This window comes from Globicephala melas, chromosome 2 (assembly GCF_963455315.2).
Source record: "Globicephala melas chromosome 2, mGloMel1.2, whole genome shotgun sequence".
Taxonomy (NCBI): domain Eukaryota; kingdom Metazoa; phylum Chordata; class Mammalia; order Artiodactyla; family Delphinidae; genus Globicephala; species Globicephala melas.
The window spans coordinates 85,464,089-85,487,401 of record NC_083315.2 but is presented as its reverse complement, the minus strand read 5'-3'; the positions used below and the strand labels follow the sequence as shown (position 1 = coordinate 85,487,401).

Here is a 23,313-nt window from a genome sequence, read left to right as displayed (position 1 = left end):
TGACAAACAAAAGCTACTGAGAATAAATTACATCTGCCCTTGTAACAAACTTATTCTATTTGCTTAATGTTTACAAAATTACATGGAGATGCAAAGCTCATCCTATAAAATGCAGAACGTTATTAAGAGAAAAAAAAAGAGGGCCTTCTTAGTCTCAAGCTGGTAAAAATGTTGATAACAGTGAGGGGAACTCAAACCCCAAGTATTTTCTGGTTTTCTTTATAAAGGGAAAGGCTTAGGGCCATAGATGAGTTTCTAAATTTAAACTTCCATCCCCAGAGATACCCTTACAGTTGCTGATTCAGTTTCATCTCTTAAAAACAGGGTCTTGAATGGGATTCTGCATGGGTAGTCAGGATATCTGCCGTATTCCTAGCTGTGGTTTTTATTTCCTAGTTTGCCTTCGGACACTCTCTGTACATCATTTTCCCTGAACAGAAACCATTTGGAGACTAAGTACGACAGAATTCATTAAATGCTGTTTGCTCTTCAAGGGCAAGATGTTGTTGTCAAGTTTAGTAGGAAAAAAAGTAGAATGGACAATATGCTCACTGATTACAACCATGCAACAAAGCGTTTCTATGTGATGACAAAAATTGGAAATGCATTGTGAGACATATCAACAAACCAAGATGCTGTACTGTTAACACACAATACTACAATAAAACTCTGCTAACTGGTTGCCACTTAACTAACTTGCTGCAGCCAGCAGGGTACTGGAATGTCCACATCTCCTGCTGCCACCATTTGAATTGTGGACTGACCAAGAACCCCGTTGTATTTGTGCCATACCTGCATATGGAAGTTGTAACTGCTATTGAAATCACATCATCTAAGTAGATATTAAACAAAATGATAAAATATGATTTTTAAAGGTTATAATTTATCTGAAAATTAAGTCAAAAGCTTTAGAAAGACTTTATGAAGACAAGATGCTTTTAAAAATAACGTTGGGCTTCCCCGGTGGCACAGTAGTTAAGAATCCACCTGCTAATGCGGGTGACGTGGGTTCGAGCCCTGGTCCGGGAAGATCCCACATGCCGCGGAGCAACTAAGCCCATGTGCCACAACTACTGAAGCCCACGCGTCTAGAGCCTGTGCTCCGCAACAAGAGAAGCCACCGCAATGAGAAGCCCGCGCACCGCAACAAAGGGTGGCCCCTGCTCACCACAACTAGAGAAAGCCCGCGCACAGAAACGAAGACCCAACACAGCCAAAATATAAATAAATTAATTTAAAAAAAAAATGTTAAATTAGATGTGGATAAGACAACTCTAAAAGATTTTTTAAATAAAACTGATTCTGTACTCAGACTGATTTGAAGATGTCTCTGAGAACTCACCTCACTTTAAAAAAAACTGAAAGGAGGAATGTAGATGAGAAACTATATAAATTCTATGAGTAGAATTTATGCAAGAACGATGAAAAGGGATATTAATCGTTGTATGTATAAAACTGAGAGAAAAGACCTTGACTCTATAACACAAAAGCACATTTATATAATTTTAACTTGAGTCAAAAGTATATATGAAACATTTCATCACAGAAGGGACCTTCTACTATATAACATTAAGAAACCCTCCATTCTTCACCACTCTCAAAAATCACCTAAACTCTCTCTGCCTCACTGGGACAATTGTCAGATAAGGACGCCCAATTGCTTGGCTTGACTCACATAGCGCACACCAGGCCTGATGCTCTCCCCAGCTCTGCCCACCTGCAGGACACCTCCCTCTCGTCTAGATAACTCTCAGCAACTTCAAGCTTCATGTGTCGGCAATTGAACCTCTTACCTTCCCTCTCAACTCTGCTTCTCCTGTCATCCTCCGTGTCTTTTACTGGCATGTCCTCCCATTCCACCCTAAGCCTTTTACCTCAAAGCCTCAGGCAGGTTGGATTGGAATCTGCCCTCCTTCTCTGCCTTCTTCAAATTTTTCTTCTACAATGTCTCTACCAGTGTTTCTTTATTTCACTCCCTCTATCAAGACCCTAATATAGACACTTCTCACCTTGATTATTGCTGTAATAAACTTTGAAAGGGCTTCCCCACCTCCAGTCACTCCCTTCTCTAGCACAAATGAATCCTCATGCCTCTGCTTCAACCTCTAGACTCCTTAGCCTGATATTCAAGCCCTGCTCAAATAATAATAATCTGGCTCAAATCTCAGTTTACCATCTGCTGGTTTTTCCCAAGCAGCCTCTACTCTAGCCAACCTGAAATCAGTGCTCTTTCTTATATATAACCTATATTTCCTTATCTACATCCCCTCATCTGGAGTAACTTTTTTAAAAATAGTCCCTGTGGTTAGACTTCTATCCAACCTTAGGGACCATCTCAAATGGCATCTCCCCTGGGAGCCTTCCCTGACCACCCAGCTAGAAGTTGTCTCTGCCTCTAAGAGTTCAGTACACTGATGTGTCTATTTTCTATGGGTGTATATCATTTCCCACCTTATATTACGATTCTTCATCTCCTAGTTTCAAGCTACAACAGTAGAGTTTCGCAAAGTGTGTCTCATAAAACAGTTCCATCAGAAGCTGATCATTGAGTCTGAAAATGCTCCACCTTAGAAACTGCAGTGGAGGTGGAGAAAAACGGATGTGCATGAGAAGCGTCTTAAAGGTGGAGTTGACCGGACTTGATAATTGCAGGCTGTGTGGAGTAGGACAGAGTGAGTAGCTCTGACTTGGACAAGTGGGAGATGCCACTCACTGCGAGGGCAAGGGGAGAGAGTGCGAGTGTGGGGCATCCAACGCTGTGCTTGGCGGGCAACACTTGAATCTGAATACCTTAGTGGAGAGGGGGAGGAAGAAGATGAAAGGACACACCATGGCTCTTTCTCAGTTCTTATCTTCCTTGAACCCTTCATGGGCTTGACACTCTTTCATTCAACCTCTCTCTCCTCGGAACTCTGCCCTCCTTCTCCCTAGGTGACCCTGTCCCCTCTCCACCCTGGTCCTCATGCTGCTAGTTCCGTCATCAAGGCCTGTTCTTCCTCCCCCTCCACAGAATACTTCAATGTGGCATCCCCGAAACCCTCTTCTCCCCCTGCTCTACACTCTCCCTTTGGTAGCCTTGTCCATTCCCTGGGCCTTGATGCCAACAGCAACAAAGATAATTTCTCCTCAGTCCTAACCGTTCTATTTTCTTTGGGAGATTTCCACCTGGAGGCTTTGAGGTCACCTTGAAAGCAGCACATGTGAAATGGAATTCACCCCTGACGCCCAAACCCTTCCGGCCTCCGCCCTCCCTCACCAAGTGGCTCTCACATCTTTCCTTGTTTCTATCGTCACTGCCTTTGTTCCCAACCCGCTTCTCACCTGGGCTTCCTTTCTTCAGCCTCCCTCCTTTTGGGTCCTCTCTGAGCACTGCAGCCCATAGAATCTTTCTAAAACGTACCTCCGAGTTTGTCATTCCCCTATTCAAAAAACTTTCAATAGTTTCCTGTTGGAAAACCCAACTTTTCAGATACTATACAAATTTGTTATAGCACCAGGCCATGCTCTGATCTCCAGCATATACCTAACACACCGTCCAACCGAATCCAATTACTCTCTATTCCCCAAACACATCCTCCACTTTCCTGCCTCCATGCCTTCACCCCGTCATGTTCTTTGCCTATAATGCTCTTCCTCCATCTCTGTCTATGGAAACTCCACCCATTTCTCAAGACTCAGTTAAGATGTCTCGTCCTTCAAGAAACCTTCTATAATCACCTCAAAGGAGTCCCCTTTCCTCCCTGCACTCCCACACGTTTTACTCGTGTCACTTTGGTGTCATCTATTATGCCCTACCTTATATTACAGGAACTTGTGTGGACACCTTTGCTCTTCTTTCATACTGTAACCTCCTCATGCAAGGTTACATCTTATTCACAAAAGGTAGTGAAAAGAGCCCTGACCTGGGAGTTGGGAGACCTGAATTGTAGTCCTTGCTCGACCGCTCATGAGCCCTGTGAACTTGGATCACTTAACTCACTGTGAAACAGAACTTTGTAGTCAGTGAATCAGTCTGAGTCCTGAGTCCAGGGTTAAAAGAGCCATGCTGTAACACAGGGAGATCAGCTCGGTGCTTTGTGTCCACCTAGAGGGGTGGAATAAGGAGGGTGGGAGGGAGACGCAAGAGGGAGGAGATATGGGGATGTATGTATATGTATAGCTGATTCACTTTGTTATACAGCAGAAACTAACACACCATTGTAAAGCAATTATACGCCAATAAAGATGTTAAAAAAAAAAAAAAGAGCCATACTGAGAAGAGAGGACAAGGAGGGACAATGTCTTTCAAGGACCTGGAGTTGGCACTAGGTAAAAAAAAAAATTGAATTATACATTTCACCATTTCCCAGTGAATGACTCATATAAATTATTCTCTGATGACACTGAGGGGAAAAATCTAATTTCTGGGGTTACACTTACAGCATATACAGAATTTTTGCTCAAGTTGCTTGCTTTCTGGAACTTCCTTCCCTCTAACTAGAGGAAGTTTCCAATCCCAGACAGGCTCGGTTCTTAAAATCTGCTTGTAAGTTAGCTGTTAAAACCCTGAAGGCATTTCCCTATAGAAATGAAGGTACAAGTAATGGTAGGATACCCTGGTGAGGATACCAACTTAGCCTATAAATGCCACTTAGCCCAGAGCACACCTGAGTGTCGAATCTGCTGCCAACGTGGACATACCTGATGTACAGCTGAGTCATAACAACGTAGCCCCCCCCCCCGCCCCGACTCTCATTCCCACCATCTGAGATCCTGATATGGAAGCCAAAGGAGTATTGCCTGGGTGGAGGTAAGAGAGTGAACTGTAATTTTAGAGACTCTGTGGATTTAAGAGAGGGTAAAGGAGAAAGCCTGAGAAAATTAGAACTACGTTAGGTTAGATTTTTACAAGTCAAATGCTGAATCAGGTGTTGATTCTTTTAGTCATAATTACCTCCTAATGCACAGCCCAGGTTTACGTGCTTCATCCCTCTGACTCAGGGTTTCTCAGCCTCAGTGCTGTTGACATGTCGGGCCTGAGAATTCTGTGTTGGGGGGGATCTCCCGTGCACTGTAGGGTGTTTAACCCCCATCCCTGGCCTCTAGTCTCAAGACCAGTAGTGCCTCCTCCCCCTCCCCCGTTATGACAGCTAAAAATGTCTCCAGGAGTTGCCAAATGTCCCCTGAGTGGCAAAATCATCCCTGGCTGAGAACCACTGCACTAACTGGACTCAGCAGAGGTTCCCAAATTTTCTGTGCATCAGAACATTTGTGCATAGGAAGCTTGTTTAATATGCAGGTTTCAGGGCCCCAGCCTCAGATTCTGATCCAGCAAGTTCAGAATGGGGACTGGGGGGCAGAGAATCTGCACTTTTAGCAAGTATTTTTGACTGATATAGTTTGCTCTTGGCAAACTTTGGGAAATACTACAATGAAGATGCGATGAAGTAATAAATATTTTCCAAAAGCAAATGCTTTTCCCTCTGCTGCACTGAGGGAAGAGGAAGGCTGACTAGTAAAGGAATACTAGGCAACTTTAGAGAAGAGGGCAGGCCTGTCCTGGTGAGCACCGTAGGAAAGGCTTAGGGAAGAAAGTTCCATGGGGGTGGCACTGCTGGCCGGGAGAAAAGATGCCAAAGGGACATGGTAAAACGCCAAAGTTAGTCTATTTCAAATTTCTTTTGCCCAGAGGCACACCTAGACCTTTGAAAGTGCATTCTCCTCCCTCCACCTGGGACTTACCACGTGACAAGCTCTGCGCTAAGCTTTGTACATATATACCTTCATCTCATCCTCTCCCTAGCCAGATAAGAAAATTTTATCAACCTTTAACATTATTTCTCTGGGAAAATTCATTGTAACAAAGAACTGATATACAAACCAACCTTGCCTGACACATCTTCACAAAACAGGGACAGCCTGTACTAGTCCTGGAGCTCCACCGCTCTTGAAAACCCTGCAACTTCGTTAGGATGGGAAGAGGCTCTCTGAGTTGAGAAGGCCAGATCCCGGCCTCCTGGGTCTCACCCATTCCCAGTACTCTGTCCCATGCCCTGCATAAAAGAAAGAAGCCCTGCTATTTTGCCCACGAAGAAGCCATTCTCGGCTTCTCTCCCAGGTATTCTGAATTGGAAAATGAAAGATAACATTACAGGTGGGTATGCAAACTCAGCCACCTTCGCGGCGGGGGGGGGGGGGGGGGGGGCGGGGCGGGGCAGACAGGTGATGTAAGTGAGTGAAACTGGGTGGGACCGTGGCTCAGCCCCCAGCTCTGGTCATCCGTGACATGTGGTCAGCCTGGTGCTGCCAGCTCTTCTAACAAGCCAGAAATCCAGAGTTTTATATGGAATGTCTTCGTTTTTAAACGTTGGCACTAATCCAAAGAAATTTTTTTTTTCTAATTTGGCCAAACAAAATACATCGCTAAAATGTTGCTTTATGACCTCTGTGTTCCAGATTCTTTTCTGGGTAGGCACTGCCTGTACTCTGCATTCTTTTCCCTCTCTCCCTCCCTCTCTCAATCTCATGAACCTCCCACGGGCAACAAGATTTCCAATTCCTCCCAAGAACTGCCTTCGGCCTCATTTGACAACTGCGGTGTCTAACCCTGACAAATGCGAGCAGCTCCTTCGCCTTCATTCCATCCTTCCTTAGCCTTAAATGTCTGCCCTCTCCTTCCTGCCCTTGTGCTGTGTCCTCCCACAATCACATCCCTTTGGTTGCTGGTTGCTTCTGGGTTTCCCATGAACTTGCTTTAGCCATCTGTCATCCCTGTTCTTCAGGGGCATAAATGGGAAGGTGATGGGTGGTAGATATTGGTGGGCCTTCTAAGCGTTACAGACCCCCAACCTGCATCCTGGCCAGGCTCCAGGGAAGTACAAGGCCTCTGGAGGGGAACGGCTGGAGGTGCAGCTAGAGAGGCTGGATTCTCAGAAGGGGCTCCCAGAATGAGTAAAGATCCTAGTGGACAAATGGAGGTCTAGATGCAGGGGTGCTCCTGCCTTTAGGGGACCATCGATAAACAATGAACTGAAGCTCAGAGACCTTTCCCCAATTTAAGGGTGCAAAATAAGCCCCTTGATTCATTACGTGATCCTGAGATTGGGGGACAAATAGTGATCAAAATTGACAGTATTGTCAAACAAACAAGAGAGGGCTTGGTGTTGGATTTCATGTGATTTTAAATATATATATATATATTTTTTAATGACATCCCTTGTACGCCCAAGCTAATGGTTGCAAATTTATACTTCTTTATCATCATTGCTATGCTATCAATACATTTTCATATGATGCTCCCAACAAATGTTTTCAAAAATCCAGCTCCTTGAGGCCTCTTGACTTTTCCAAATACCCCTTCACAAAACTCTCCTGTTTCAGATGCAATCTTTTCATGTAGCAGCTATTTGCATGCAGCATTGAGGCCTGCATCTTTTGGTCACCATGATCTTAATACTTCATTGCAAATCTGACCAGACCTCCCTGAGATCCAAAGCTTGTATCTCTTAGGAGAGGGTAAGAGACCCCAGCTACCTCATACTCCTGCTCTGGGGAAGAAATTGTGAAATGGCCTTGCCCTGTGAGCTGTGTGTATCATTTAGATCACTCTCCTCATGATGGGACTGTCACATTGGGAAACAGGGTTGGTTCAATCCAACCCATGTGATGGCATGGTATTGGCTTTAAAGTAATATGAAAATGGAAGTGAGAGGAAAAGCCGCATTAGGGAAATGACCCCGAAGGGTTTCGGAAGATGAATGAAACGGGGCCAGTCCATGCATGTTGTACAAGTCCTGGTCCAACGTGGACACGTTGCCACCCACAGGGACCTCCATAAACAAAAGGGTAAAACTGGCAAAGCCACTGAACTTTGGCCTCCTTGCCACTCTTCCTTGCTCTCTTTTTCCTTCTCACTGCTTTTTAAAAACAGTTTTCCTATTAGAAGAAAGTTTTTATTCTTGTGTTTAAAAAAACACATACGCTCAACATTTCAATCAAGTAGACATGTTTGACATAGCACATTTACTCTGGGGAGTGAGGGAAGGTGAAGCAAGATAGGGGCAGAAAATAGAGTGTTGGACATACACACTGCAATATATAAAAGAGATAACCAACAAGGACTTACTGTATAGCACAGAGAACTATATTCAATATTTTGTAATAACCTATAAGGGAAAAGAATTTGAAAAAGAATATATATATATATCAGTTATAAACACACACACACACATACACACACACACACACACACACACACACATATATATGTATGTATAACTGAATCACTGTGCTGTACACCTGAAACTAACACGACATTATAAATCAACTATACTTCAATAGAAAACAAAAAGACTATTGTAGACAGAACTGGGAGCTCTTGTCTGGGCTCCACCAGTAAGCTGCTGTGTGGCTTGGGGCAAGTCACTTCACATCTCTGAGCCTCTTTCCTCAACTGCAAAATGAAGGTTTTGGACCTGGTGATCTCTGAAACTCTGTATTCCAATTAATGCTCTAGTGGTCAGGGGTGGTCAAGGACTGGTCAGATCAAGGGATGTGTGAGAGTTTAAAGGGAACAGGAACAACAGGTCAAACCTACCAGGATTTTCCTAAGTTCTAGAAGAATCTACCTCTTCATCTACTTCAAGAAAGAAACAGGAAGGAAATATAATACCCTCCATGCCAAATTGTCAGTTTTAGCTGGAATTATTTCCTCCCACCCATATTACGTCTCTTTTAACCACCAATAACTTTGAAAAGGGGGAAATTAGTGGAGGCAGAAAGCACCTCCCTTAGCTGTGAGCACCTGATCCACACCACCAAGGTCTGCCTTTATTTTGCATAAACCATGGGACAGTCTCTTCAAGGGTTTCCCAGGGTTAGGAATCTTCCTCTTTCAAGGTTAGAGTTACCAGACTGTCTATGTGTGCGGCAGGGCCTTTTTCTCTTATCACTTTTGTCCAGGGACAACAGAGAAGGGTTAACTCCTGCTGCTCCTATAGACCTCAGATTGGACACCAAGCCCCAGCACGACCCAGCCAGCAAGACCACGTGAGCTAGGCCACGGCCCCAGAGTGCCGGCCACCATCATGCCCCCTGGCCTGCCCCCTGGACCTGTCCACCCTCCGCTCCTCTCTGGAATCCCACACTTGGATACTGTTCCATGTGACGCCTATCTCACCATCTCTGTAAACTTTTGACCACCTGCACCCATGCCAGTGCAATGTTTCTGCTTTCCTGGTGAAGCCAGCTCAGTGTTAGTAAGAGGGTGCTAAGGACATTCCATCTCTTCTCTACTAAGACAAAGATGTGAAAAGTTATTTCCTTCAGAAAAGAGATCCTGATAGAAGGAGATTTCAGACCAGTGGGAAAGGAGACCTGGGGTCTCAGGATCTTAGGCAGCATTCTATTCAAACTCTTGTTTTAAATATGAGAAAATGAGAAGGTGAAATGACTCATCCCCGGTCACACAGCTGGCTAGTGTCAGAGCCATTACTTTAACCCAGATCTCATAATTCCTAGACCAGTGCTCTCCTGCAGAAAAGACACTTGGGGCAGACAGAACATTGTAGTACCGTCGACCACATCTATTGTAGACAGTAGACAATACTAGTCTACAGCTTCGGGATGGTGAGACTATACCGTGAGATTTACAAAGGAAGTAAAAAAGATCATATTTGCACACAAAGCTGATGAGCCCAATACCCAAGAAAGTCTCTGTGGACAAACACATTGCAGTAAATATTCTTGGGGACTGTTAAGGGTTGAATTGCGTTGCTCGAAAAGATAAGGTGAAGTCTTAACCCCCAGAACCTATGAATGTGGCCTTATTTGAAAGTTGAGCCTTTGCAGATATAATCAAGTTAAGATGAAGTCATAATGGAGTAGTGTGAGCCCTAATTGAATGACTGGTGTCCTTGGACACACAGGAGAGAAAGCCATGTGAAGATGACGGCGGAGACTGCAGCCAGGCATGTCGAAGCCAAGGAATGCCAAGGATTGCTAGCAGCCCCCAGAAGCTAGAAGAGGCAATGAAGGATCCTCTCTGAGAGCCTTCGGAGAGCTCACGTCCTGCCGATAGCTCGATTTCAGACTTCTAGCCTCCAGAGCTGAGAGAGAATAAATGCCTCTGGTTATAAGTCACTCAGTTTGTGATACTTGTTACAACAGCCCTAGGACACTAATACAGTCTGGGGAGATGGCTGGGCTGGGTGAGGCTGAAGTGAGGAGACTGAAATCATGCAAATGAATGCAAGAGGACAAATTCTATGGGTTGGTCCTATAATAAAGTTCTCCTGCCCAGCGTGGTCCTTCATCTGTGCTCCTCCATTTACGAACCTGCAGGACTGCCTGACTTGCTCAGAGGTGAGGGGAGACAGTGGGCAGGAGACAAGCACTGGAGTGAGACAAACCTGGCTTTGAATTCTCAGTCTGCTACTTACGTAAGGTGTAAAGTGTAGGGTAGACGACAAACTCTTGGGGTCTTTGTGCCCTCACCTGGAGAAAACAGCCTTCCTCAGAGGGTTATTGTGAGAAATACTGTGCTTACCTGTGGTAGTTCTATCCAGGTTAGTTTCTTTGCCTCTACTTTACTTAGTCTTTGAATTAATTTGTAGGCAATCTATGGACTGGGAGTGGGAAAGGAAACGAACATTTAAATACCTCCCATGTGGAGAAAGGAGCCTTAGTGCGCCTTTAAATGCTGGTGATGGTACATTAGGTATGAAAGTGGTTAAGAGAGTAAATCCTACGACTTCTCATCACAAGGAGAAAGTATTTCTTTCTTTTTCTTTTGTATCTATGTGAGGTGATGGATGTTCACTAAACTTACTGTGGTGATCATTTCATGATGTATGTAAGTCAGATCACGATACTGTACACCTTAAACTTATACAGTGCTATATGTCAATTATATCTCAATAAAACTGGAAGAAGAAGAAAAATGCTGGTGATGGGGGCACCTTAAAGGCCATACGGACCAGTCCTCTCATTTTAGACACGCGAGCACTGGTCACGTTGTATATTTTCCACGCTCACCATGCACAGACCACGTTGGGCACCTGGGAGACCTCCACATGAATGTTTGTTGCTAGATGAAGGGACTTGGGAAGACCTCATAAAGAAATGAAACTTAATCTTATGGTGGGAACAAATGCCACATTTAACAGATTTCACCCACCTCACTACTTTGCCCAGACCCAGTCTGGCTGTCCATTTCTAACTTGATATCTCTCAAAGAATGGTTTGCTAGCCCACCTTCCTAGAGAGACCTTCAGGGGGTTCAAGTTCTGAGCTTAAAAGAAAGTTACTCAAAAATAGGTGCTCAGGATTCATCAAGTATTCTCAGCTGTAAAATTGATTCTACGTCATCAGACCAAAAGAAGAGTCCTTTTTAAAAGGATACTTAATCCAAAGTCAACTCTAACTTAGAGTAGATGGCAAATTAAGTCCCTAATGTGAAGATAAAAGATGCAAGACAAACTTAAAAGTAGCTCTAACTGTGCCATTTTTACCCAGAAAGAATACAGTATCCTCCATCTCTACCCAATAACTGCCTTGCTTACTTCCCCTGCTTTATTGCTCCCTAGCACTTATTACATGTGACATGTTATATTTGCTTGTTTATTCAATCATGGCTCAACTTCCCTCACTGGAATGTAAGTTCCATGAGGGCTCAGACCTCGTCTCTTAATTCACTGATGTATGCCCAAGGCCGGGAACAGTTCCTGTCACATAATTGGTTCACAGTACATATTTTCTCAATAGATGAGAGAATGAATAAAATAAATTTGGGCAAAGAGAGGAGCAGTCACATGATGTGGATAAGAGAGTAGAATATGTGGCTGCCTTTTGCCTAAAAGAGTTGCCCCTATGTCCACTAGCCATCAAGAATATCTCTATCACCTCATACCAGTCAGAAGGGCCGTCATCAAAAAATCTACAAACAATAAATGCTGGAGAGGGTGTGGAGAAAAGGGAACCCCCAAACAGTGTTGGTGGGAATGTAAATTGATACAGCCACTATGGAGAACAGTATGGAGGTTCCTAAAAAATTTAAAAATAGAACTACTATACAATCTAGAAACGTCACTTCTGGTATTTATCCAACGAATTCAAAACACTAACTCAAAAAGATATATGCACCACGATGTTCATCACAGCATTGTTTATATTAGCCAAGGTATGGAAGCAACCTCAGTGCCCATCAATGGAGGAGTGGATAAAGAAGATGTGGCATATATATATATATATATATATATATATATACACACACACACACACACACACACACACATATACACACACACAGACACACACACTGGAATATTAGCCATAAAAAAGAATGAAATCTTGCCATTTGCAACAATGTGGATGGACCTTAAGGGTATTATGCTAAGTGAAATAATAAGAGAAGGCAAATACCACATGATTTCATTCATATGTGGTATATAAAAAAACAAACAAACAAAAATAAACAAAGCAAAACATGTAGATACAGAGAGCAGAGTATAGGTATCAGAGGGGGAGGGGCAGGCGGCGAAATGGGTAAAGGAGTTAACTGTACGGTGATGGATGGAAACTAAACTTTTGGTGGTGAGCACCCTGTAGTGTATACAGAAGTAGAAATATAATGTTGTACACATGAAACATATAATGTTATAAACAAGTGTTACCTTTATAAAATAATTTTTTTTAAAAAGAATGTCTCTCTTGCTTCTCTGCTCTGATTCCATCATCACCAAGAAACCTTTGATTTAAATCTTTCTGTGTGCATTTTCCTACAGATGGGATCACAATTTTGGTTTACTTGGCACAATATTTTTCACTGTAAATTAACAGGTTGGCATTTTGTCTTTTAAAATTGGTTCGCATCACACCTAAAAGAATTCTGAGAAGGATCTCAACCAGGATGAAAAACTGTGGTGAAAAGAGCAAAGACTGGCACACAGGGCAATTGGGTTCTAGTGCTAACTCTCTTTTTGACTCACCTGTGTGGCCTTAAAAAATTTCACTTTTCTCGGGCTTCCCTGGTGGCACAGTGGTTGAGAGTCCGCCTGCCGATGCAGCGGACACGGGTTCGTGCCCCGGTCTGGGAGGATCCCACATGCCGCGGAGCGGCTGGGCCCGTGAGCCATGGCCGCTGAGCCTGCGCGTCCGGAGCCTGTGCTCCGCAACGGGAGAGGCCACAACAGTGAGAGGCCCGCGTACCGCAAAAAAAAAAAAAAAAAAAAAAAAAAAAATTCACTTATCTGGACTTCAGTTTCCCCATAGAGGCATTGAACTTGATAACTTCTGAGTTCCTTCCATCTTTCAAAGTAGGGTTTTATAAAAATTAATACAGTAGGCTTTTCCATGTATTTTGACTTCCTAAAAGGGGTGTTAACTGGTGTCACGTCACTGTCTATTGGCAGCATAGTATGATTCACATGGATCATGGGGTCAGCACTTTTCCTGGGGTCAGTCATCATTGCCAGGAAAAGGCAGTCAGAATCCTTGTTAAAAATCTAAAATGCCAGTGGTGACACTCCCTAAGGAAAATGGAGATCACACAGCAATTCTTTCACATTTAAAATTGTACAGGTGTGTGGGTGTGGGGAGGTGGAAGGAAGTACGAGAGGGAAGGAAAGGCAAGGCAGACGGCAGAGGATGTCTAGGTGATGGGAAGGCAGGTGCCAAGTATGGGTTTGGAGAGTCACATTTTTCCATTAGAGCCTGGCAGATGCTTAAGCTTGACCAATGAGAATTGCCCACGAACTTTTAGTAGATACATGTAACTATTTCCATTTTGAGCTGTGTCACTGTGAGGGAGGGTAAGAACTGAGTGTCCCATAAATGTATCTTCCTTGGAGATTTTTGTTATCAATTCACCTAGGCTGCCCTAGCCTGCTCTCACTGGAACCCTTCCAGTGTTCATTATTTGGCCTTCTTTGAGATCTTAACTGCCTGTGTGTGATACAGTTATTGGGCTATCTCTTAAATGTCTACTTTCAGATCAGACTTCTCACCTGAATGCTAGTCTTATACGATTGCTACCTACAAATTAGTACCACTTAGATATCATCCCTTTAAACATAACATGTCGAAAGCAAACTTAGTGTGACCCCCTTCCCAACTCATTCTGTTTCTATCACTGACATCTCCAATCCCATTCTGAGGCTTACATTTGAAGTTATTTTTCATTCCTCACAACTCCTTTATCAATAATCATCCACAACCTCTATAAATAGCAATAACACACTCAGCAATCTACCCACTGCTTAATAATTGTTCACCATTCTGTTATGTGTATTATGATCCGAAGTGATCTGCTCAGTCACCCAAGACTGTTGAGGCTTCTCACAGAGGCTCTTACATTCGTCTCCTTTCTCTCACCTTCACATTAATCCATGTTCCCATCCCCTGGTGCCTAAACTCCCAGAGTATCTTTCTTATCGGCCTCCAAATCTCTAATTTTTCCCTGCTTCAGTCCATCTAAAATAAATGCACAGACTGATCTTTTTGAAACCACTTTCATCACGTTATAGTTGGCCTACAAACCTATGATGGTTTCTGTTTATGAATCAGAGTGTTTACAAACTCCCTGTACAGCATTAAGAGCTTTGGGCAGCTGCTCCCTCTTCCCCAAGCTACCCGAGATCTGTATGTCTTTATTTGACTCAAATTTGTTTGAGCATCAACTATGTGCCAGCCATACTCTCTATCACCCACTACCCTCCAGCATCCCCTCTCTTCTCCAGTTAAGCCCAGTGTGATGCTCCCCTGCCGCCACCACAGTGATACCTGCCATTTGGACTTTGCTCCTATTCTTGCCCTGCCAGGAGTCTCCCCCTTTCTGCCAATAAAAATCTGATAGCTCTTCCAAGATGCACCTTCTCCTGAAGGTTTCCCATATGAATGAATCCCAGACCACAACAACCTTTCCCTTTTTCTGAATTCCCTCAGCATTCTCACACCAGATATCTATTGCTAAATATTGTCCTCTTATTATTTCACATGCATTTGTTGGTCTCCCCGATTGAAATGTGAGCTCTAGAAGGGCAGAGGCCAAATCTTCTATTCTTCGTTTACCCAGATCTGGAATGGAAAAGGCAGATGCAAGGCCAGTAAAGACGTTGATTTTGCACATAGCTCATGGGCAAGGACCAGTGGGCACAGCGTAGGCAATAAAGACAAAAAATGTGCACTGAAGACCTAAGACTAGTTCCTGGCACAAGGTTAGAAGCTCAGCCATGTTCTGAGAAGTGTTTGTTAAATGCTGAATTAGATTTTCAGAGATAATACAAGTCCCTTACACACCATGTATTCCTCTAGCACAAAAATCTCTACTGAAGCACAGTGGCCAGTAAAATTTATGGGGTCTCAATCACTAATTAGATTTGAAATTCTTGAGTCTTCTTGGCCAGAATGATCAGTCCAGTGGGGACATCTCAGCTGTCTCTATGAGAAGTTGCCCCTACACCTGGCAACTACCTGAGTTAGCACCAGTTCATGCCCCTGAGCCAAAAGTTGTGTGACTCCAATACAAGCCAGATATCTGTAAGGAAACCTGTAAGCTCAGCCTCCCTCCTCCCCTCCCTCCAGCTACACGATGTCTTATCCAAACCTAGAACCCGGCCAGGTGATGTGCAGCCCCTTTCAGAAAGCAGAGAAGGTGCCCTTTGTAGAAGGGGTGCCGACAGGAAAATGGACTTACCCTCACATAGTAGTTCATGCCCATCCCCAACAGGTGCTGCAGAAAGTGCTTGTCCTGCCTGCTCCCGGGGGTTGGCTCCCCAGGGCCGGGAAGGGGGCAGGCATCAGGAGTTAAAGAGGTCGCCCTGTGCCCCAGGGCATCCCGCTGAGGCGGAGGTGCTGGCATGGCCCTATTCAGACTGGTTTCAGGGGAAGCCGGGCTGCTGGGAGCCGGGTCTTGGCTTTCCTGGAGCTTGAGTCGAGGTACCTCTTTGGTACCCAAGCAAAAGTTTTTCAGACTCAGCAAGGTGGCTGGGTTGGCCAGCTTTACGCTGGCCATGCGAGGGATCAAGGTGCACAGTGGGGTGGGGCTCTCCTGGGACGCCAAGGTGGCATCTTCAGCCGGCAGGTGAGGTGCCAGGGCGGGGTAGGGAGGCTGTGGCGAGCCCTTGTTCCCCCCCGAGCCTCCGGGGCTGCCTTCGTCCAAGGACGTGATGGACTCGTTCCGAAAGCGGCTATACTTGGCCCTGTGCAGCATCCCGGGGTGCCTGAAGAGTCCTACATACAGCACGAGTCCTGCCAGGCTGTCCGGACCGCGTTCTCGCATAGCCTTGGCAGTGCTGAAACAGGATACTGTTGCATAAATCGCCTCGTCGTCTGCTAGATAAACAGTGCGGAAAGCAAATGCCTCAACGCCCCGTGCAACTTAGCGGCTGCCACCTCTCCAACTCCGTTCTCGCCCTCGCCCTCGCCCGCTTCGGCTCCGGGTCCTCGAGGGTAACAGCCCAGGGGAAAACGCCTTCCCAGCTGATTTTAGTCCCTCCCCGGCCCAGCGGCGGCACCCGGTGTTCTCGCGTCGGGTTCCTTGCTGGGAAAGCCTGGACCCAGGCTCGCGGCGGCGCCGGCAACCGCTCACGGCCAACTCTTAGGCACGGAACGGGGCCGCGCGCCCGGCCAGCCGGTCCCGCCGCATCGCTGGCGGCGCGGGAGCCTTGCAGAAATATTTAACGCCCCCTACCCCCCAGCCTCCCCTTCTGCACACAGGAACTTTCAAACCTGCTCCCTCCGGTTCCCACAGGGCGGGGCAATGTCTGGCTCATTAACCCTTTACTTGTTCCAGTGATCGCTCATTTTTTAAAAAAGGAGCAAAGAAAATGTATATGTGGGCCAAAGGCCCTTGTGCCTGGGTTCGTTTCTTCTGATGGCTGCCCTCTCTTGGAAGATCTTGTCATGCATCCCTTCTGGGCCACAAGCCAGGAGTGCTAGTGACAGGCGCTGCTCCGCATTATTTCAGGGACTTGTGATCCCTCCGTGTTCTTCAGATCCCCTCCCAGCCTGCCCACCCTGGCTCCGAGCTTCCCTCCCTCCCCGACTCCCCTCAGAGCTTCTTTCAGGAGCCTATCTGCAACAGAAGGCTGAGATGTGCAGGATGATACGCAGAGTGTTGAAATTTTTATGAATGAACTTTGCTGAATGAATTTCTCTCTGTGTGTGCAAGCTAATAAATCAGTGAATGAAGCTGAGAATAGCTGTAATTGACTGATGGTCTCAGGGGTGCTTGGTTTTTATCCAATCAGGCGGCAGCTTGATGACTCATGCACCATAAATATACTAAACTAGTAGCCAGGAGAAATAAAGCTGGAGGGAGAGAAAGGGGAGATTTTATTTTGTGATATCTGAGGAAAGGGTTAAAGGGAAAGGCAATCTTTAGTGTAAGTCATCTGCAAGCTGGGCAGCGGGTTAAAAGGTCCATTTTCTTTTTTGTTGAGATGACCGGGAAAGCCAAGCAGAAGAGCTAAAAATTAGACCCATTGTTCCACGGATATTAGGACATATGGTACACAACTCCTGGGGGAAGACATGATGCATTTTTCTTAGAAACATAGTTCTTTTTTTATTGATTGCTGGTTCCATCTCCCGTCTGGTGCAACTTCCTGTACCTATCAAATGCATTCTGAAGACATGATGACAACTGCAAGAGGCTTAGCACACAGGAAGCCAGGAAGGGAGCTGAGAAAGGGAAATGCAGGTTCTTTTAGGAATGGAGAAGAGGAAACTGCTGAAGCACTGAGAGGATGTGAAATCACATATCAGAAGAGACAAGAAAATCTCGGCTGAAGGTTACATTTCTTGGTGGGCCAAGGCTCTTGCATCTGAAGCTGAACATTAATCCAAAACTCAAAACAAACCGGCAGCCACGGGAATCAGGGATGCCACCTTCACTGTCTTATTGCCCACAAGGCTGCATTAGGCTCATGTGTTTTTATGACTTTGGTGGCCTGAGTTCCCTTGAGATCCAAACACAGGTTCTGAATTAAACGGTTCCTTGTAAGCAGCTGAAAAGGCATCCTTGCTGGCTTCCTCCTCCCCACAGAAATTCTGCACCTTTTCACATCCCACCTCCCAACACTGTTAGGATGGTTTTTCCCTGGGAAGGCCTTTTGTGCATCTTCATAAATCTTCTCGTCAATGCTCACTGACCTTCCCTCTCTGCCCTCACACCTCCTCCTGGCAAAACTGAAGAGTGGCTAAGCCAGCTGGACTCCACATCCCTGGGGCTGAGGAGACAGGCTCTGGGCAGGACTGTGAAGTAACCTTCCTCATTTTCTTTCCTCCCCACCTCTCTCCTTCTCTCACAAGGGTCCCTTCCTTGGTGTCACAGACCCCATGCTATGCTGCCTTGAGAAAGATGGTTTACCTCTCTGTGCCTGAACGCCCTCACCTGTTAGGAGCAGCCATCATCTAATGGAGATGTTATAAGGGCTCATGAGCTAATCCTAATCCCTGTAAGGCACTTGGCACCGTGCCCCACACATGGGGCATGCCTCACCAAGCACATGGCTGGCAGTGTAAAGAAAGGCCACTGGAACTCGGGCTGCCTGCCCCTGAAGCTGGCACTCTTACCCCCTACAGAGTAGAGCCTACACCATCCAAGGCAGCTAAAAAGAAAAATTAGCACAAAGTAGGAGAAGCTGAGAAAGCCAACACTGTTCAGAGAAACAATTTCCTAACACTCGTGTGGGCCTGGAGAAGGAAGGATAAACAGGAGCCCGCCTGGCTTGCGTGAGTCCTGGCTGAGGTCTTCATGCCTGGAGGATGGGGTGCCCAGGGGGCCTGCTCACCCAGGCAGGCACTGTGCCGGCCACACTCCAGGGGCTCAGACCAGCCCCCGTCCCTCAGGAGGAATGAATCCTAGAAGGGCTGGGGAGGAGAGGGAGGGAAACCAAGTGGGACCAGGGAAGATAAGAAAGCAGCCATGGCCACCATGGGCTGCTTCTCTGTCCCTAGGGACCCTGGAGATCTTGGCTCTGGTAGGCATCTCTGCCGGGGCCTTTTATGAGGGTGAGAGAAACCAGATCTGCAACTGGGGAGTGGGGAACAGCCTCAGAGGCCCAGCCACGCCGGCTGGGCAGCTCTCAGCCCAAAGACAGAAGCTGAAAAACTACCCCAACAGCCCCAGAGCAGGCTCGTTAACTGAGTAAGATCTCCATTCCAGGTGGGTGGGTGGGTGGGCAAGGCCGATGGCTTCCTTTCTCCCAGGATGTCAGAACGTCCTCTTCAGTTAGTAATGATGAAAATACTATTAACAAGAGCTACTAATGATGGAACAAAAGACAGTTTACCTGCACTCACATTCAATCATTATAACAGATGTCGGGGGCCGGCACAATTTTCATCACTGCCTTACTGATGTGGAATACGGGCTCAGAGCAAGGTCAGTGACTTGGGCAAGGTCCCCTGGCTGTTGAACATGAGGCCAGGAGCCCTCCAGCAGCTCCGCCTGGCTGCAGAGCCCGTGCTGCAGAGCCTGTGCTGGTAGCCACTGTCCTCTGCTGCCACCCAGGACACCAGAGAGCTCAAGTCTAGATCCCAGGCCTGCCATCTCCACACTACAGGAGACACAGTCAAGGCTCCGAGTTTATAGTAAGCCACTCCAGCTTCCTGGCTTGTACGAGCCCCACGGTGGGTCTCGTGTAGAACTGAGTGCTGGCTCACTTCAGGCACGTACCCTTCCCTGCTGGGAAGGGTGACAGCCAGTGTGCGCAAGAACCTAACTACTCATACTTGGTGCTCACTAAATGTCAGCTTTTGCTCCCCTCTCCTCTTTGGAGATCATACCTATAAAATTTGCCTGAAATACCTCACAGGACTGTTAGGAATAAAAATATGAATAATACATAAGAAAAACCATTATTGTCATTAAACCATCAGAGTACATTAACCCCTCTCGTCACTGCCCTTGGAAAGCAGGGTTCTGCTTAGACCACTGTGTATGCCTCCTCCGCTTTGAGACACACTGCCCCCCTCCAAGGGAGCCTGTTGTGAATCAAAGTGTCAGTTTAAGGGACAGCCTGCCCTGGCTGGGCTACTTGGGTGGAACAGGCAGTTTCAAGAAAGTGCTGGGTCAGGCTGGGCCGTGATAGAATTAGCCAGGTCCTGCTAGGATTTCTTAAAGGAGTGGAGGAGAAGGGGACCTGGGCAAAGATGCCTGCCCAGCTTTGGAAGAGAACCCAGTGAGGGATTTGGGGTGGAGGAAGGGTGTGCTGGAGAGTATAGGGGGGTGGAGATAGAACAAGACGAAAATAACTCTGGGACATGGTGGACCAATTGCTACTTTGGAACAAAGCGGAGCAGGTGGCACCAGAGGCTAGGACTCCTACTCCAGCCACTGATACCATGTCCATCACAAAGCAGACCCACGCCTGAAGAACAGTCATTGGGCAATACCTACTCCTGAAGAATTTCCACTGAGGATGAGTCCAACAGCCTATCAGTGAGGAGTGAAAACACTGCTGAGGCTCTGTTTCAGGAAAAATTTTCCACAAGACAATATTCATAAAAAGCTCTTGGCAGAGACCAAATACCCTTTTTTTAAAAAATTTATTTTTGGCTGCCTTGGGTCTTCATTACTGCGCACGGGCTTTCTCTAGTTGCAGCAAGTGGGGGCTACTCTTTGTTGCAGTGCGCGGGCTTCTCATTGCAATGCCTTCTCATTGTGGTGGCTTCTCTTGTTGTGGAGCACAGGCTCTAGGCATGCAGGCTTCAGTAGTTGCAGCATGAGGGCTCAGTTGTTGTGGTGCACGGGCTTAGTTGCTCCGTGGCATGTGGGATCTTCCCATGTGCCCATGTGCCCTGCATTGGCAGGATCTTCCCACGTGCCCTGCATTGGCAGGTAGATTCTTAACCACTGCACCACCAGGGAAGCCCCAGACCAATACCCTTTTAAACATGGGGTAGTGAGATAGTGAACAAGGGTTGAGTCTCCGAGAGTCACGGCCTAGCTTTGAAAAACGGAGGCAGAGTTTTCCCCAGAGTTGTCATTAACTCTGAAAGCAACATCTTCTTTTTGCCTCCTGAACAAAATGTTTCCAGTTTTCCCACAGTCTTCAACTTTGGTAGGTAAATAGCTCTCTGATGGTTGCTGTTGGCCCTCACTGGCTCTCATGGAACCAGGGCCAGCTAGAAACAGCACAGGAAAATGGATATTTTCCCATCTGTTGAAAATGAGATAATGTACCTGAAAGTGCTATGTAGAGTTAGACATCATGCAGACGAAAAATAGATGAGTTACTTAGGGTCAGCTTCAGTTGAAAATAACACAAAAATTCTAAAGAAGAGTGGCTTGAACAAAAAATTTATTTCCCTGGAGGTGGGAAGTCCAAGGAGAGTGTCAGCTCTTGGCCAACCTTAAAGTATATCTCTTTTCCTCATAGTCCAAAATGGCAGATAGAGCTCCAGCTATTTCATCTCCACTCCAGGCAGCAAAATGGATGAAAGGACAAAGAAGGACATGCCCACTCTCTTTAAAGAAACCTCCTAGAAGCCCAACACAATGTTCCACTTACATCACATTAGCCAGAGTTTAGTCACATGGCTGCAACTAGCTGTAAGAGAAAATGAAGTCTTCCTTATCTGAGAATGAAGAAGTCTTTTGTCTGGGTGCATGGCTGCTGCACATAAAATCATAGTCTGTTACTGAGGAAGGAGAGGAGAATGGATATTGTGATAGAAAATAGTATCTCTGCCATAGTAATATTTTCAGAAGACCTTCTACCTAAATAGAATTTAAAGCTAGCATAGAATAAAAACGTCTTTGGTCAACGTGGCCCATTTCCCCTTTTTTCTGTATGCACATGCACCATGTTGCACACACACACACACACACACAAAGCTTTAAAATGACCCATTTAAAAACAGGTGCTGTCAGAACAGAAGCTTATTTGTACATAGCCAAAGGGACTGGTGGAGTCTCTAGGCCTCTGAAAGGTGGCCAGGTGCTTCCAAGGCCAGCAGCAGACAGTGACAGGAAGTGCATCCAGATCCCTGCAGATGGCATTCTAAGTGGTTAACTGGGGTTAGGGATATCTTACAGAGAGTGTATGGGTGTTGGACAGGTGGTCAGAGCACAGTCATCACGAGGTGTCTGACCCAGGAGCAGGATTCCAATTCTAACTGTGGATTGGCAAGAGAAGAAGGCAAAGACAGGGTCCTGGACCCATTGAAACTCTGGCATTATGAGTTGGCTAATCCAAACTTCATTTCCAATCCTCTTTTCCTTTGCCCACCTCTACTGGGAAAAGCTGAATACCCACTTTCTCAGGCTTCCTTGCAACTGCAGGGTGTCAGGGCATGTGACACAGTTGTGGTCTATGAGATGTAATGAAAGTTTCATGGGGGCTTCTGAGAAAACATCTCCTTTCCTGACAAAAGGGGCAGAGAAAACTGGAGCCTCCCCTCCCTTTTCCCTCGTCTTCCTATCCTGAATGTGGTTGTGCTATCTGGAGCTGTGGCAGTCATACTGCAATCATGAAAGAAAGACCAACCAAGTTATCAAGCCAATGGTCTTGAAATCCTTGAATCACTGCAACAAGACCAGCAATCATCCCTAGATACATTGTTATATGAGAAAAATAAACCTTTACTGGTTTAAGCAGCTCAAGCAGCTCTTGGTTATCTGGTACCTGTTACTTATGGCCCAAAGCATTATTATCTGATACAAACACAGTGGCAAAAACAGGGGTACAAGATGAGCAGAGCCTCTGGGCAATTAGGAAATAACTATGGAGTCTGGTGAGAAAAGTCCAAACATAGTCAGACTAACCTGGGTTCAGATATGGGTGCTGACAGTATGGTAGGCAGACTAAAGACTCCCAAAGACCTCCATGTCCTAATATCAGAAACATGGTAAAAGAAACTTTGCAAATGTAAAAGGTGGTCTAATCACCAGATTCCAATGTGTGTGTGGGGGGGGGCGGGTGTTTCCCCCACACCACTAGGTGTCCTACAATTCAACTCAGTTCTGGCACTTTCTATCCAGAGATCACATCAGATTCCACATGTTATGGGCTCAGTTCCACAAGACTGCCCTCCACTTCAGATGCCAATCCCAAGCTCAGGTTGTTACTTGTGCTTCTGACTGACAGGCTATAGATTGGAGGTCTCAACAACCCCCTCCTTGGGTTCGATTAATTTGCTACAGCAGCTCACATAACTCAGAGAAAACATTTTACTTATTAGATAACTGGTTTATGATGAAAGGATATAGCTCAGGAACAGCCAGCTCAAAGAGATGCATAGGGCAAGGTGTGCGGAAAGGGCATGGAGCTTCCGTGCTCTCTCTGAGTGTACAACGCTCTCTGAATCTCCAGGTGTTCACCAATCTGG

At 45.9% G+C, this 23,313-nt stretch overlaps 1 protein-coding gene across 2 annotated transcripts in view; it reads right to left on the bottom strand.

Annotated features, from left to right (window-relative positions):
* Window positions 1-16,590, bottom strand: part of SHC4 (SHC adaptor protein 4) — a 126,595-nt gene extending 110,005 nt beyond the window's left edge. The window contains exon 1 of one of the 2 annotated variants that reach the window (XM_060294281.1): window positions 15,671-16,590. In XM_060294281.1, coding sequence (XP_060150264.1) covers window positions 15,671-16,255 — 585 coding nt within the window. In that variant the 5' untranslated portion in view covers window positions 16,256-16,590. The remainder of the gene's footprint in view (window positions 1-15,670) is intronic. The other variant, XM_030842672.3, reaches the window with a different exon arrangement.
* Window positions 16,591-23,313: the final 6,723 nt, after the last annotated feature.